The 13,126-nt window shown below is 46.8% G+C and overlaps 1 protein-coding gene across 1 annotated transcript; it reads right to left on the reverse strand.

Annotated features, from left to right (window-relative positions):
• Positions 1 to 1,348: 1,348 nt before the first annotated feature.
• On the reverse strand, positions 1,349 to 12,068 carry LOC118771530 (chondroitin sulfate glucuronyltransferase-like). The gene is made up of 4 exons (XM_036519537.1): positions 11,290 to 12,068; positions 7,273 to 7,837; positions 4,812 to 4,994; positions 1,349 to 3,379 (listed from the first exon to the last, which is right to left on the reverse strand). Exons 1-4 carry the CDS (start codon positions 11,562 to 11,564, stop codon positions 2,105 to 2,107), a joined length of 2,298 nt encoding a protein of 765 aa, XP_036375430.1. The 5' UTR covers positions 11,565 to 12,068; the 3' UTR covers positions 1,349 to 2,104.
• Positions 12,069 to 13,126: the final 1,058 nt, after the last annotated feature.

Raw genomic sequence — 13,126 nt, forward strand, 5'->3', positions numbered from 1 at the left:
GGGCTCTGTCCCTTACTTAGACTACTTTTTTATTGTCCATGCTGTGTTAATTTTGTATTGAAGGCTTTCCTTCTGGACCAGGGGGACTGGAGTGTAATATATGACTAACAGACCAAAAAAAAAAAAAAAAAAGACTAAGCTCTGGCGCTCAAGTTTCTGGCCTTGAGGGCCTAAGAGGGAGCTCTTTGTAGGCATGATGGGAAATAACTCACTAACTGGGCATATGCAACTCTGTGTTTTCACTGTAACTCACAATCCTGCATGCTTGTCCTTTTCTTTGTGCTGTAGGTTAAATCCAGTTCAGGCTTGCGCATAGAATGCAGGAGATGGGAGCCCTGGGTACAAACCATGTTGTCTGTATCGTACGGCCTGCTTTAGTTTGCTGACCAAGGCCTCCCGTGAGTTTGAGCCAAACTCCGAGCAGAATTAGAAACACCTGTCCTCACTGTTCTTGTAGGAAAGTGATCTTTTTATCCGTTTGTTCCATTTTAGCTACATCTCAGATGTACCTGTGATCCGTAACTGACATTGTCCTGCTGGCTGTATAGACCATGAAATAAAAACATTTCTAATTATGCAGTGACAGGGGAGTGTTTGGGTGACTCATTCAGTTGGCTTCCAAAGACACACGCAGGCTAAAGACTATGAAGACAGGATCGCAGATGTGTTTACACTACATGCAGTTATAGCCCATATGAGCAGAATTAGTGTGTTGCGTGCATACAGGTAAAAGGGATCACAAAGACGAAAGTCTGAAGTGGCAAATTAGACTAACTCTGTGGGCGTTGCAGTTTTCTGCCATGGAACCTCGCCATGCCTGAATAGCGCAAGGGGTAGCACTGGAATGTGCACTCCCTGTGCCAGAAGCTCAATCCACACCCAACACAGGATGTCATCAATACTCAAACCAATGGAAATAAACCAGGTACAAGACTGCATTTTCTGCTTTGGTCTGTTAATTGCAGCCTGCACATTCTTACTGACATTAAAGTTTATTAGCTCTGTTTTTTTTCCCCTTAATCAAACCACAACATAGACATTTGTGGCTTTCCTTGAGGCAAACCGACCAAAGGGCAGGTTATAATGCTGCTAAACCACAATCTCATACCCATCTACACCCCTCCCTCGACCGGTCCACCAAGACATAAAACCTTTCCATCGACCGTTCCAACCCTTTCATTGATGACACCGTGACAAAGCGGTTCACCTACGCAGCTCTGGACTCAGGCCAAGAAGCAGAGCCGCCCCTGACTGTATCAGTCCAGAACATCTGCTCTATCTTTCCGCTCCTCCCCGCGGGCTCGCTCAGATATTCCAGCCCTGGAATTTCCGGAGGCCTGAGGGCAGGTGGTAAGGTTTTTAATGTGAAGAAGAGGCACACATTGTACATACCATACTCATCTTTTTGGCTGAAGACAATGCCCTAGGGGTAGATCACAATGATACACACATGTACCACAATATATTCAAACAGCCAGGAGTGCAGTTCAAGCAAGACACAGTGAAGCCCCGCGATAAGAAACCCTCGGCCCCCACACACAGTAAAGGGCTGCAGACTCTGATTCCACTGCATGGAAGAGCTGTGCAGTCATTTGTCCAAACCGTCATTACGCTGTGTTTTCTCTTACAGGCACACTGCTGCCCACAACAGGCACCGGCTCATGCAACCACCTAAGGACAGAAGACCTTCTGTCACAAGGAAAAGAATTCCACTTCCACACATTTTTTATTAATGCCATTCAAAAAAAAAACCCCATTCAGGAGCACTGAATTGAAAAAAATGTCACAAAAAAGCTTACTTTCCCACTCTTTCCATGTCTCACAGGAATGTTTGTTTTAATGACTGAAGGTAACAGAGGAAAAAAAGGCTGGAGTGTTTGAGGTCGACCGGTTCTCCACGGTGCAACTTTCTCCGAGTGACACAAGCTTAACGCCTGGATCACCTACGTCTTTTCAAGTCTTAACAGTTCACAGGATGGTGGTTCCCACCCTTAAGGCCTCTCCAGTCTCTCCCCGTGCGGCGAGTTTGAGCAGCGGGGCCTCCAGAGAAAGCGCTCGCGCGTATCCGCGACTTTGCTAAACCGCGCCAGAGCGGAGGGAGGTTTTAGGTGCTGTTGGCCTGCTCCTGCTCAAACAAGGCCATGGCCAGGTGCGAGCGGGAGGCCAGGCCCTCCAGGTTGCTGAGGACGCAGCGATGGTAGATGTCCTCGCTGAAGCGCGGGTTGCAGGCCCGCTGCACGTACTTCTGTACCAGCGCCGGCTCCACGGCGCGGAAGACGTGCAGGCCGGAGTATCGCACGAAGATCTCGTAGACGTCCATGCTCTCCAGCAGCTCGTCGTTGTCCAGGATGTCGGCCGCCATCTTGGTGCGGGCGCCCATGTAGTCGGCGTTGTAGAAGCAGGCCTCGTCGAAGACGTGGCGGTCGAAGCGGCCGTCGCGGAGGCCCTCGGAGGAGAAGGACGAGGCAGCGGCCGAGGGCTGCTGGTCGCGGTACACGATGGCGGGGCTGTACTCCTGGAAGTGGATGGGGAAGAAGACCTGCCAGTTGCTGATGGCGTTCATGCGGCAGCGGTTGAGGAAGTCACCGTTGACCTCCGTCCACACGCTGGCCAGGAAGAAGAGCGTGTCCACCGGGTGCTTCTTGGAGATGATGTCCATCAGCTTGACCTGCGAGGGCACCTCCGTCTTTACGCTGATCCAGGGGATCTTCACGTCGCCGTAGCGCTTCTCCACCTCGCCGATCATGGCCTTGGCGCCGGCGAAGACGTCGGCCTCGCTCACCCGCTGCGCGTCGAAGGGGTCGTAGACGAACAGGAAGGTGAGCAGCGCGTTGTCGTGCGTGTCCAACGCATTCATGGCGTACATGTCCAGGAAGTTGCCCACGTAGTCCTGCTCGCGCGCCGTCACCGGCAGGATGACCTGCACCCGCGTGGCCTCCGTCACGTACGGCATGGGGATGATCTCGATTGAACTGAGCGGCCGCAGCAGGCCCACGCGCTTGGCGATGACCTGGCTGTGGCCCTTCTGCGTGACGGCCTCCAGCGCCAGGTCCAGCGTGTACTCCATGCCGCGGGTGGGGTCGAAGCGGCGGTAGCCGTTGAGGAGGCGGCGCTTGCGGAAGCGCAGCTGCGGCTGGTAGCGCTCGTTGAGCCGCTCCACGGCGGTCTCCAGCACGGCGCTCACGTCCGCCCGGTCCGCCCCGCGCAGCTCGCACTTGGGCGAGCCGTCGGCGCACGAGTAGATGTGCTCCTCCGTGAAGTAGTCCCAGTTGATGACCTCGAAGCGCGTCTTGGGCCGGAAGGGCGGGTTGATGCCGATGGGCCAGGTGGCGCCCTCCTTCCCCTCCGGGGTCAGCTCGCTCAGGTTATTGATCTGGACCTGCGCCGGCGCAAAGACAAGTACAAACCCACATATTAGCGGAATTATGGTCCTGCAAAACCAAAGCTGCTCTGTTCTTCTGTTACTATAGGGAAACAAAGGGTGAGTTACATGCTTTGGTCAAGTCTTGCTGCTCCAGATTACATCTTATCAGAATTGTGCTTGTGACACACGAGTGTAGCCTCGTGCTCCACACTCTGGATGTAACAGAGCTCTCGGTTATTTGACTGAACCCGACGCAAACAGTCTTTACCAGTTTACCTGGTGAGACTGGTTAAAATGTCTGACCTGGCTATTCAGAGCTCAATGGGGACAAAATCCCTTCATTCCGATCTCCCTCAAATAAAAAAAAACAGGGAAGTCTCACAGAGCACTCAAGGGTTGGCTTCAATGCCTGGCCTTTCCTCAAAAAGGCTTTCTGAAAATGATTAAGCTCACAGCAGTTGCCTGCTGTAGGTACACACAGTGTACAGTGTTGGTGTTGCTTTAGTTGGCAATTCCAGCAACCTGAAAGTAGTGGACATTGAAACTCCATCCTTGGACTGTGAAATATCTGTGGAAAGGATACCAAAATCCCAACCTGACGCCAGGAGAAAAGTGGTTTCTCTCAGCTGGCAAAAAAGGATCTCTGAGTGCCAAGTCAAAAAGGTAAAAAAAAAAAAAAAAGTCAGATAAAAGTTTTGGTAAAAAAAGTTTTCAATGTGCTACAGACACCGAAACTTTCTACACAGGGCTGATTTGTTGCCTATATACCTCATAAAATACCTCATGATTTACACATTTCTTGACACAGTTTAACATTTGTGTGCCAAAATACATATGAGGGAAATCATCTGCTATGGGCAGCTCTGGAAAATATTATAAGAAGATGAGGTATTGAACTATGAGGTCAAACAAACGTCCAAAAACATCCGCGTTGTAAAACACTTCCTTTAACAAGGCTTTTCAGCACTGGGTCCAGAAAGTTATGCTGACCGCACCCCGCTCCAGCTGCGCAGTTATTGCCTGATTACTGTTAGTGTGAATACTGCTCTATATTGCCCTCGCAGCAGCAGAGACCCCAGTGTGACAGTGTTTCCTTTACCACCTGCGGCACAAGCAGCAGATCAACACTGGCGTCATATAAGCATCACCGTAACCGTGTATTGCAGAGACGAACAGTCATTTCACCATATGATCAAACCTGCTTGTATGTAAACCAGTAGCTGTAGAAGGGTGGTGGTGAGTATAGTATACGACTATACATGCTTGCAATTGAGCGAGAGACAGAGGCCTTTTTATCTCCATCTGGCTGGCTGGAGTGTTAACCCATCTAGAAACCACAAGCCAGCAGCAGTCCCTGCAAACAGTCAGCTGAAGCCGCGCAAGCATGAGAAGGAGAACTGTGGAGGCGGGGACCTCTGTGCACCAGGACAGGGGGGGGGGCGCTAACCTGCAACTGCTGGATTTGCTGGTAGGTGCGGTCCAGCTCGATCTGGCTGAAGCGCTTGTGCAGGCGGTACATGAGGTCGGGCTCGGAGACTGGGTGGACCGTGAAGGCGTTCTTGAACTGAGTGCTGTCCTCGCGCTCCGGGTCCGCGTTCTTCTCCAGCTCAAAGTAGCGGTACGTCATCTCCTATGAGACGCACACACAATGGAACATTTCAGGGTCAAGCTATTAGCTAATGCTAATTTAACCCAGTAAATCCCCTTACACAGTAGACAGTGACAGTATAATAATTATTAAGCAGAATGACACCTCCACATTTTCTGACATCATTTCCCCAATACCAACACCAACCATTTTGTGACAGAAAAAAGTCATTTTTGCTGATATATTGTACATTATTCTTAATGGTACTTACTGAGTAACTAAAAAGGTGAAAGGATATTTGTAACTGCAACCTACTGAACTAACCTACAACTCCTGCTATTTAGATAGACCTAGTGGTCTATCTCTGGCACGGAACAGATCAAGCACAAAGCATAATTTTGACTGGGATTGTTCTGACTTTATGGTTTTAGCTGCCCCATCTTTTAACAAAATAAGCAGCCAGACTTCAGTGGTCTGCTTGCTCGCAGAAGCTGTGAAATTCTGCACAGTTCATTTGCATATGGAGAGCAGCAGTCTGACTGATGCAGAAGCCATGTCACGTACCACATATGCAGCAAAAAAAAAAAAAAAAAAAAAAAAACTACAGCGAAACCAAACTTTCACACTTTATTCTAACCCTACTGATACGTTAGACGACAGGGTAGAGTTAAAATACCAAATGTGATTAAGCTCCTAATTTGGTAAAACAGTGTGACGTGTAGTTGCAGACCGTGTGTGTGCAGGAGCTTTGAATAATCCCGCCATTTCTGAGAGAATACCTCATATACCGTAAATGCCGCCTTGAATGTACCTTAGATGTTAACTACTGTCAGTGTTTCAATGCAGATTTATTTTACACAACTGCGCATATATGCCTCCATAATGGTGTTTAAGTAAGAACACAATTCTGCTTTTATAAGTCAGTCCATTAAATGGTGCCAGATGCTTAGTAATGATGTATTTTTGTGGTATTTAAATCTCTATACTGTACAGGGCAACTCACTGCAATTCAACAGATTACATCTCAGCCACTGATTTTCACTTTTCCGTTCCTTGAATACCCTGAAAGCAATGTGGCACACACTCCCCTCGTTATTTGCAAGCTGTGCAGAGGAAATCCCATCGGGACAGTAAACCAGGAGCCTAAACCCCAGTGTCCCGTAATGGTGTTCTAGCAATAAGTCTGAAATCTCTCAAATGGACAGAATGTACTTCCAAGTCCCCTGCAGGCAAGTTGGGAGGCACTTCTCAGTCCTTTCGAGATGAATGGCGTGTTTTGTGAGACCACTGGATGTTGGTCTCTGCTGATGTCGGCAGAGTTCAGTGGTTTGCTGTGTGGTTCGTGGGAGAAGCGAGAGGCTGTTTGCTACCGTGGGCCGGGGAACAGACTCTACCCAGAAAACCGTGGTGCGAGTGGTGTATTTCCAGTAACGTTTCGCGTGGGCATAATCAAATCCATCCTCCACATCACGCTCATATGTTTTCTGGTAAATCAGCTGCCACGTGGGTTTCCTGTTCTCTCAGCTGAGTGCGCAACCTCCGGCCCGAGCTTAGAATAACGGAAACAAAACCTTGCAACTGCCTGTATGCATTTCTACGTTTGGTTCACCTAAATGGTACAGTGAATGGGTTCATAAAAGGCTCAAGGCAACCGTGGTTTTTATGGAACTGAGTATTTGCAGCAACGATTCGATTCACAGCTATAACCACTTCAAGCAAGATCACTGAATAATTCAGCAAAGTCCTTCATTACATACAAAAATATTGAGCAAACACAATGTCAGAAATTATGGGTCAGGCTGAAATGCACGAGTGCAACCAGTCACGCTACAACAACAGCGCTACCCAGTCTGCTGTATGCTATTCTTCACAGGCACGAAATTAAACAGTGTCTGACCACTAAACACGCTTGAGAGCTCTTTAGGTGGGTCAGTTTTCATCTCGTCAACTGGCAAAGAAAAAAAGAGGAAGTTACGAAAATGTACACGTGTTCATGTGGGCATATGTGCCTACATACTGGTACTTAAGCATTACAATACATTAATGTCATTTAGCAAACGCTAATATCCAGCGCAACTTACATAGGTTATAGTCTTTTACTTGTTATCCGTTTATACAGCTGGATATTTACTGAGGCAGTTCTATGTTGAGTACTTTGCTCAAGAGTACAAAAGCAGTGCCCCAGCGGGGAATTCAACCAGCAGTCTTTTAGTTACAGTCCCTGCTCCTTACTGCTATGCTACACTGCTGCCCCAGTGCAAGCAAGAACATAATTCTGCTTGTGTAAGCGTATATGCTTTAGGAGTGTAAAAGCGCTTACCTGGTGCATCTCCACGCAGCTCAGACCCAGGTAGTCGATGATGCAGCGGCCGAGCCACTCGTCAGGCCTGACGCTCAGGATGTCGTTGCGGCAGACGTCCAGGTGGGGCTGCAGGCGGGCCAGCAGGCTGCGGGAGAGCAGGTAGCCGTAGCCGCCGTGGCAGTAGCGGGCGCGCTCCTCGCCGCCGATGAACTCCTCGGCCCGGCCCATGTAGAGGTCCTGCCCGGCGCTCAGGTGACCCACCAGCTCGGCCAGCCGCTCCGCCTGCGTGTACGTGTCGTCCTGCGCCAGGTAGAACCAGTCGTAGTCGGCGCCGTAGTGCTGGTGCAGGTGGCGCACCGTCTCGTACATGAGCCAGACGGGCCGGTCGTCCCCGTGGGCGACCACCGCCATGCCGTGCGGCAGCTTAGGGCTCCGCAGGCCCGTGAAGAAGAAGGTGCGGTGGAAGTGGTGCGCCACCGTGCGGTTCACCGCCACCGCCAGCGTGTTGAGGGTGGCCCGCGACGTCAGCACGCCCACCAGGAGACGCTCTCGCATGCCCAGCTCCGTGTGAATGTAGCGCGTCCTACACAGGGAACGGCACACATTACTCCAAGGTTTAGGACACAGGAACAGAAAGTCCATGGAGAATCTGTCATTCTAACACAGATATTTTTTGGCACTTCTCTTGGTGACCACCCACAACGCAGCACTCCTCTGACCGGCCTGAATAGTTTAATTGAGCTCACTTATCAAAGCCAGAAACCGCCATTTTGCTAGTCCATACAGAAGACAGCTGTGACTAACTTAATTAATCTAATCACCTTATTAAGAGTCTAATACAGGACACAGTATGGGGCAAGCTTATATGGATTACTTTGTGATGTTAAGATATGACTGTCAGTTAAAGGCAGTGAATCCCAATCTTTTCCATGAGAATATCCCTATTTGATACAAGGCCTTTGCTGCTCTATACTTTAATTGCTGGAAAACAGAAAAGACCTTGGGACTGCCTTCCTCCAAAACATTCAGAGACCAGGTGGCCGTTATCTCCATTAAGATTTAGCACGACCATGTTCTCATCTTTGTGAGTATTAATCTGGCCCTGACAAAGTGCACCCCTGGAGTTAGCTTTAGGCTTTGTGTGTGAAAATGCTATCTGCTCACACTGGAGCGTGGACTGCATCCCTCTCTCTGAACGTGAACAGGCCTCCTGTCCCACATTCATACCAACCAAACTTACAGACCCACAGGACAAGCAAGTCAGGATTACATAAACACCCCTTACCCACCCATTAATCAGAAAATTTCCACTGCATGCAGATGTGTAAGGACATCATCTGTTCATAGGCACGGACAATTAGACATGATCTACACTGCAATTAACTGATTTCTGGAAGTGGTCGACCTCAGTAAAACAGACCTGCCTGGCAGATCTTTAAAGGCATTCAACATGCATTAAAGCATTGACAGCTTTAATGACCTTTAAAAGGGCTCATTTTGATCATCTAAGCAAGTAATCCGCTTACAGATTTACTAGCGAGTTCAGACATAGGGAGCAAAGAAGCCCTTGTGAACGTTAATTGACAGCCTCAGGTGTGGGATGCGTCATTTGAACTAACAGTCTGAGCACATGCTGACCAAGATAATCATACTTATAAATACTTTTTACTTAAGTCTGGTGTGGGTAGACTGATGGGGCTGTAGTTACACAATCTGTCTACACTTTGCATTGGACAAATTCCAGAGGGAATTAGGAGCCAATTAAGGAGATAGTGGTTTAAACTAATTAATGGTCTTACAAACACTAAAAAACACTCGCATCAGATACAACATTTATTGAAGTTGCTACAACACCTCCAATATATTGCAAAAGAAACACAGCCTTATTCTTAAAAATAAAACTAACTTATGTACAGTAGCAGTTGCACATCTCGCCACATTAGAATGAGACTCTGTGTCTATGGTTTATTCCCTTATCTCCTAAATCAAGGGTTGTTTTGCCTATGTAGTGCTCCCTTGGGATGAAAGACTCATAAAGTAATACAGACATGGTAAAAAGGATATCTTTTTGACTTAGAAGAATTACATTGCAATTACACATTTGTAATTACAAAATTACATTACACAATTACTAGAATTACATGTCGTATTTGAGATTTTTGTTTCGGCATGTCCTTGCGCTGCTACGGTAAAATATCACTAACAATCCTGTAAAAAGACCACACAAAGCAGGACATTGAAGGTAGGAGGTAGGAGAATTCTGGGTACAGACTGACATAATCAGTGGTTTGTCAGTCTAATCATGGGAGGGTTTCTTAAACAAGACCAACTGCCTTGAACACAGCCCACATCCTTGACAGAATCTAAATGAAATTACATAAAAAATATGGTTTTGATTCTACGACTAAACAAACACAAGTTGGGACAAATTTAACTTGACCAAATCATCACTAGAGCAGATGGTACGTGTTTTTCCACCTCTATGAATCTGTAAACACCTTCAGCATAATCATACACAAACAGACTTACAGCAATGCCGTCTTAAGACAAGTTAATGCATTAAAGAAGACACGCAGATCAAGCAGCTGTACCGTCTCATTTTCCCTAAGCCATTTTTTTAACGTAGCACCTTTTTAAACGCCTGACTCAAAAGTCAGAAACAAAAGGCACCGCTGTTGGATTGAATCTGGGCCAGAGCCAGGAAACCTCAGCAGTCCTAAATGCTAAGGTGGCTCCCCACATTCACAAATCCATGGAGAATTTAGCTCGGTGCGGAGGATTCCGAGGGGGAGTCACACAAACACAACATTTATATCCCTGGCTGAGAGAAGCCTGTGATTTAGTGCGCGCGCACACACACACACCCCTCCAGTTGAGATCACACAGGAAAGCGCAGCCCCCCACCCTCTGGGCAGCCCTAAACACGCCTCCTCGGCCAAAACGACCAAAGCAGACTCGCGTGTCCTTTTTCCAGCTCTTGAAAAGTCTGAGTGGGTCCAGGCAGGTCGAGTTTAACTTTCACGAACCGCCTCATATGCAGTGGCAGCTGCTGATCTGCTGAACTACAAACAAGATAAATTGTTGGTCGTATTGGTCAACTTTTCTCTGATGGCTTAACTACACTTTTGTATTAATCCCATTAACCGACATAAATGTGTGAATATAATATTACATAGACATTACATACATAGGATGCAGTGTAGCATAGTGGTAAGGAGCACGGCTCGTAACCGAAAGGTTGCTGGTTCGAGTCCTTGCCGGGGCACTGCTGCTGTACCCTTGGGCAAGGTACTTAACCCACAAGTAAATATCCAGCTGTACAAATGGGTAACATGTAAAAATTGTAACTTATGCAAGTCGCTCTGGACAACAGTGTCTGCTAAATGCCTGTAAAGTAATGTAATCTATTTAGCAAAATGGATCAAAGGTTGTGGTTCAAACAAAACACTGATACGAATAGACCTATCTGGTCAGACATTTTGGCTGCACCGTTCAGCTCTTCAACGTTTTCAACAGTAAGATGAATGGTCCAAAAACGTGTCTCAAAATGCTTGGCGCATGGTTCCTCTGTTGCCGTGATGTGAATTACAAGCACAGAGCACCAACTATGATTTCATCTTATCTGGCACAACGCTTTCAGATGATCCCATGACAACCGCAAAATAAGGAAACGATCCGAGGTTAGATCATGATTTTGAAAATATCCTCACCACAAAGGCACAGGAACAAATAGAAAAGACAGATTTAATGATGAAAATCTGTGTTGATCGATTTGCCATGCATAACTAAAGCACATAATATTGTTCTGTTCACTGGAGCCTTTCTATTGGCTGTTCCACACCAATTCTAGCCACCCTGAAGGGACAATTATTTAGTTCCACTGGAATGCAACCAAAGAGGTTGTTTTGAAAAACATGACTGATATTAATCTAAATCCAAATTACAGTTTACTATCTGAAATGAAATATTTTTGCCTTTTGGCAAAAAGTGAAGAAACGCTGCAGACATTTTGTTAACGCAACCTCTCATACTGACCTGAGGACTTTCTTGTGCGGTTTGTTGGGGTCCTTGTGGTAGGGAACAATGCGGGGCTGGAAGTCCTCATTGCCATCACCCCCAGGGCCACCTTGGGAGTCCCCTCTAAGACTCCCGGGGAACAGCCCCCTGTTCACAAACTCATCCCCGCAGGACTCCTCCGCATCTCCCTGAGTCCACGACACCATCAGCAGACTCAGGCTGCACCCCAGAGAGAGCCCAAGGATGAGAGGCAGGGCAGGCCGGAACAGCGCAAGGAAGGAGGAGAGACGCATGGCACACACAGTAACGCTACAGGCTGTGTCAAATGGGAAAGTAGCTGCACTTCCTTCAGAATTTACAACCCCTTTCAAACGCAACCTGAACTGGGTCGCAATTTCAGACAAAAACGATGATTCACGAGCAAGGCGATGAAAATGGCAGGTTCACATTCCAGAATTTGGCCGTCTTGTCAGCCAGCCTTTAAGGGGTGCTCGTTAATTTCGTCCGCGGCGACGTTCTTCTTTTCCTTCTATACTCCGATTACACGACTTTTGTCCTTTGTATGAGATATCCCATCTGATGGCATACAATGAAATAGCAGCTGAAGTGTCAACGTATTGGACCAGTCGAAAAAACCTGTTAAACACTTAGTTCAACCATTCTTGTACAGTCATATTTTTTTTTAGCATTTTGGCACAAGGAGATCCTAGCGGTAGGCAAACATTCACTTGTCTTAAGCAGTTAATGGCTAAGCAATCTAACACAAATCTGTGAAATCAAACATCCAAACGGCATACACTTCTGTCGTTTAATATAAAAGGTTCAGATTACAGTAAGGTAAAGCTGGATTTATTACATAAAATATCTCTTGAACATTCCAAAAATAACTTCAAATGTGCGTTATATTATCCATTAACTGTTCTGTATGAAATGTTTCTGATTTATCAAATGTCTTCAGTGAGTGAAATCTGCATCCGAACAAACACTTCAATCTTTGTTGTGTCAGCAACTCTATCGTAACAACTCTAAAAGAATACGGAATGTGGACATTTGACACCGCTAACGATACATTTAGCACTCATAAACGTACACCAAATACATTATTCGTCAGACACATGGCACGACATTTATACCAAATGCATTGTTAAAAGTGTATCCGACAGCCTCGGTATGCAATGCACATTTGGTACAATGGTGAAACAGACATTTAGCCAGCAAGCTACACTCAATTACTGTATCTTGAACTGACATACAACAAGCATTGTTCGGAGCAGTCGCGTACAGACGCTATTGTTCCACATGGAAGAAAAATTCTGTTCAGATAGCAAGATAACTAGCTATTTTTGTTACACATATCTACGACTCACTCCGCCGTGAAACGCTGCAATGATCGCAAACGGTGTTTCTCCTTCTCGTAGAAAAGACGTCCAAATGACAAAACAGCCTTTAAGACGTCCTTGACCATATCAAAACTGGGAAAGCTACCTGGCTAACCAAAAATCAACAAAAAGATCCATTCAGTGACACTTGAAAAAACAGAATTGGTCATCTTCATTCAGAAGGGCTTTCTTTGCAGCCATAACTGTATTTTCATTATTCCAGTGCATTGCCAATGTAACAAAAGACATTTAGCTAGCCATCAGTAATTTATGTTCAGAGTTGCGCAATGTTTTGCGACATTACAGCACCAAGTAGTGGCTAACGTAGCGTCTTCTTCGTCTTCCTGGCCAAGATGAAGTCGGCGGTGTCCGGTTTTCATTGGTTGTATTAGCCAGCTAACTGCATCTCATGCAGTTTCTTTGCACACAGTCATAGCGCCGTTCGTTTTTCAGCGGTGGGTCTGAGTTCACCCTTT

Source organism: Megalops cyprinoides, chromosome 24 (assembly GCF_013368585.1).
Source record: "Megalops cyprinoides isolate fMegCyp1 chromosome 24, fMegCyp1.pri, whole genome shotgun sequence".
In the NCBI taxonomy this organism is placed as follows: domain Eukaryota; kingdom Metazoa; phylum Chordata; class Actinopteri; order Elopiformes; family Megalopidae; genus Megalops; species Megalops cyprinoides.

Coding starts and splice junctions, on each gene's coding strand:
- LOC118771530 (XM_036519537.1), bottom strand. CDS start 11,564: ATGCGTCTCTCCTCCTTCCTTGCGCTGTTCCGGCCTGCCCTGCCTCTC. Junction 4,995..7,272: donor GCTGCGTGGAGATGCACCAG/GTAAGCGCTTTT, acceptor TGCGTCTCATAG/GAGATGACGTACCGCTACTT. Junction 3,380..4,811: donor AGCAAATCCAGCAGTTGCAG/GTTAGCGCCCCC, acceptor GCGCCGGCGCAG/GTCCAGATCAATAACCTGAG.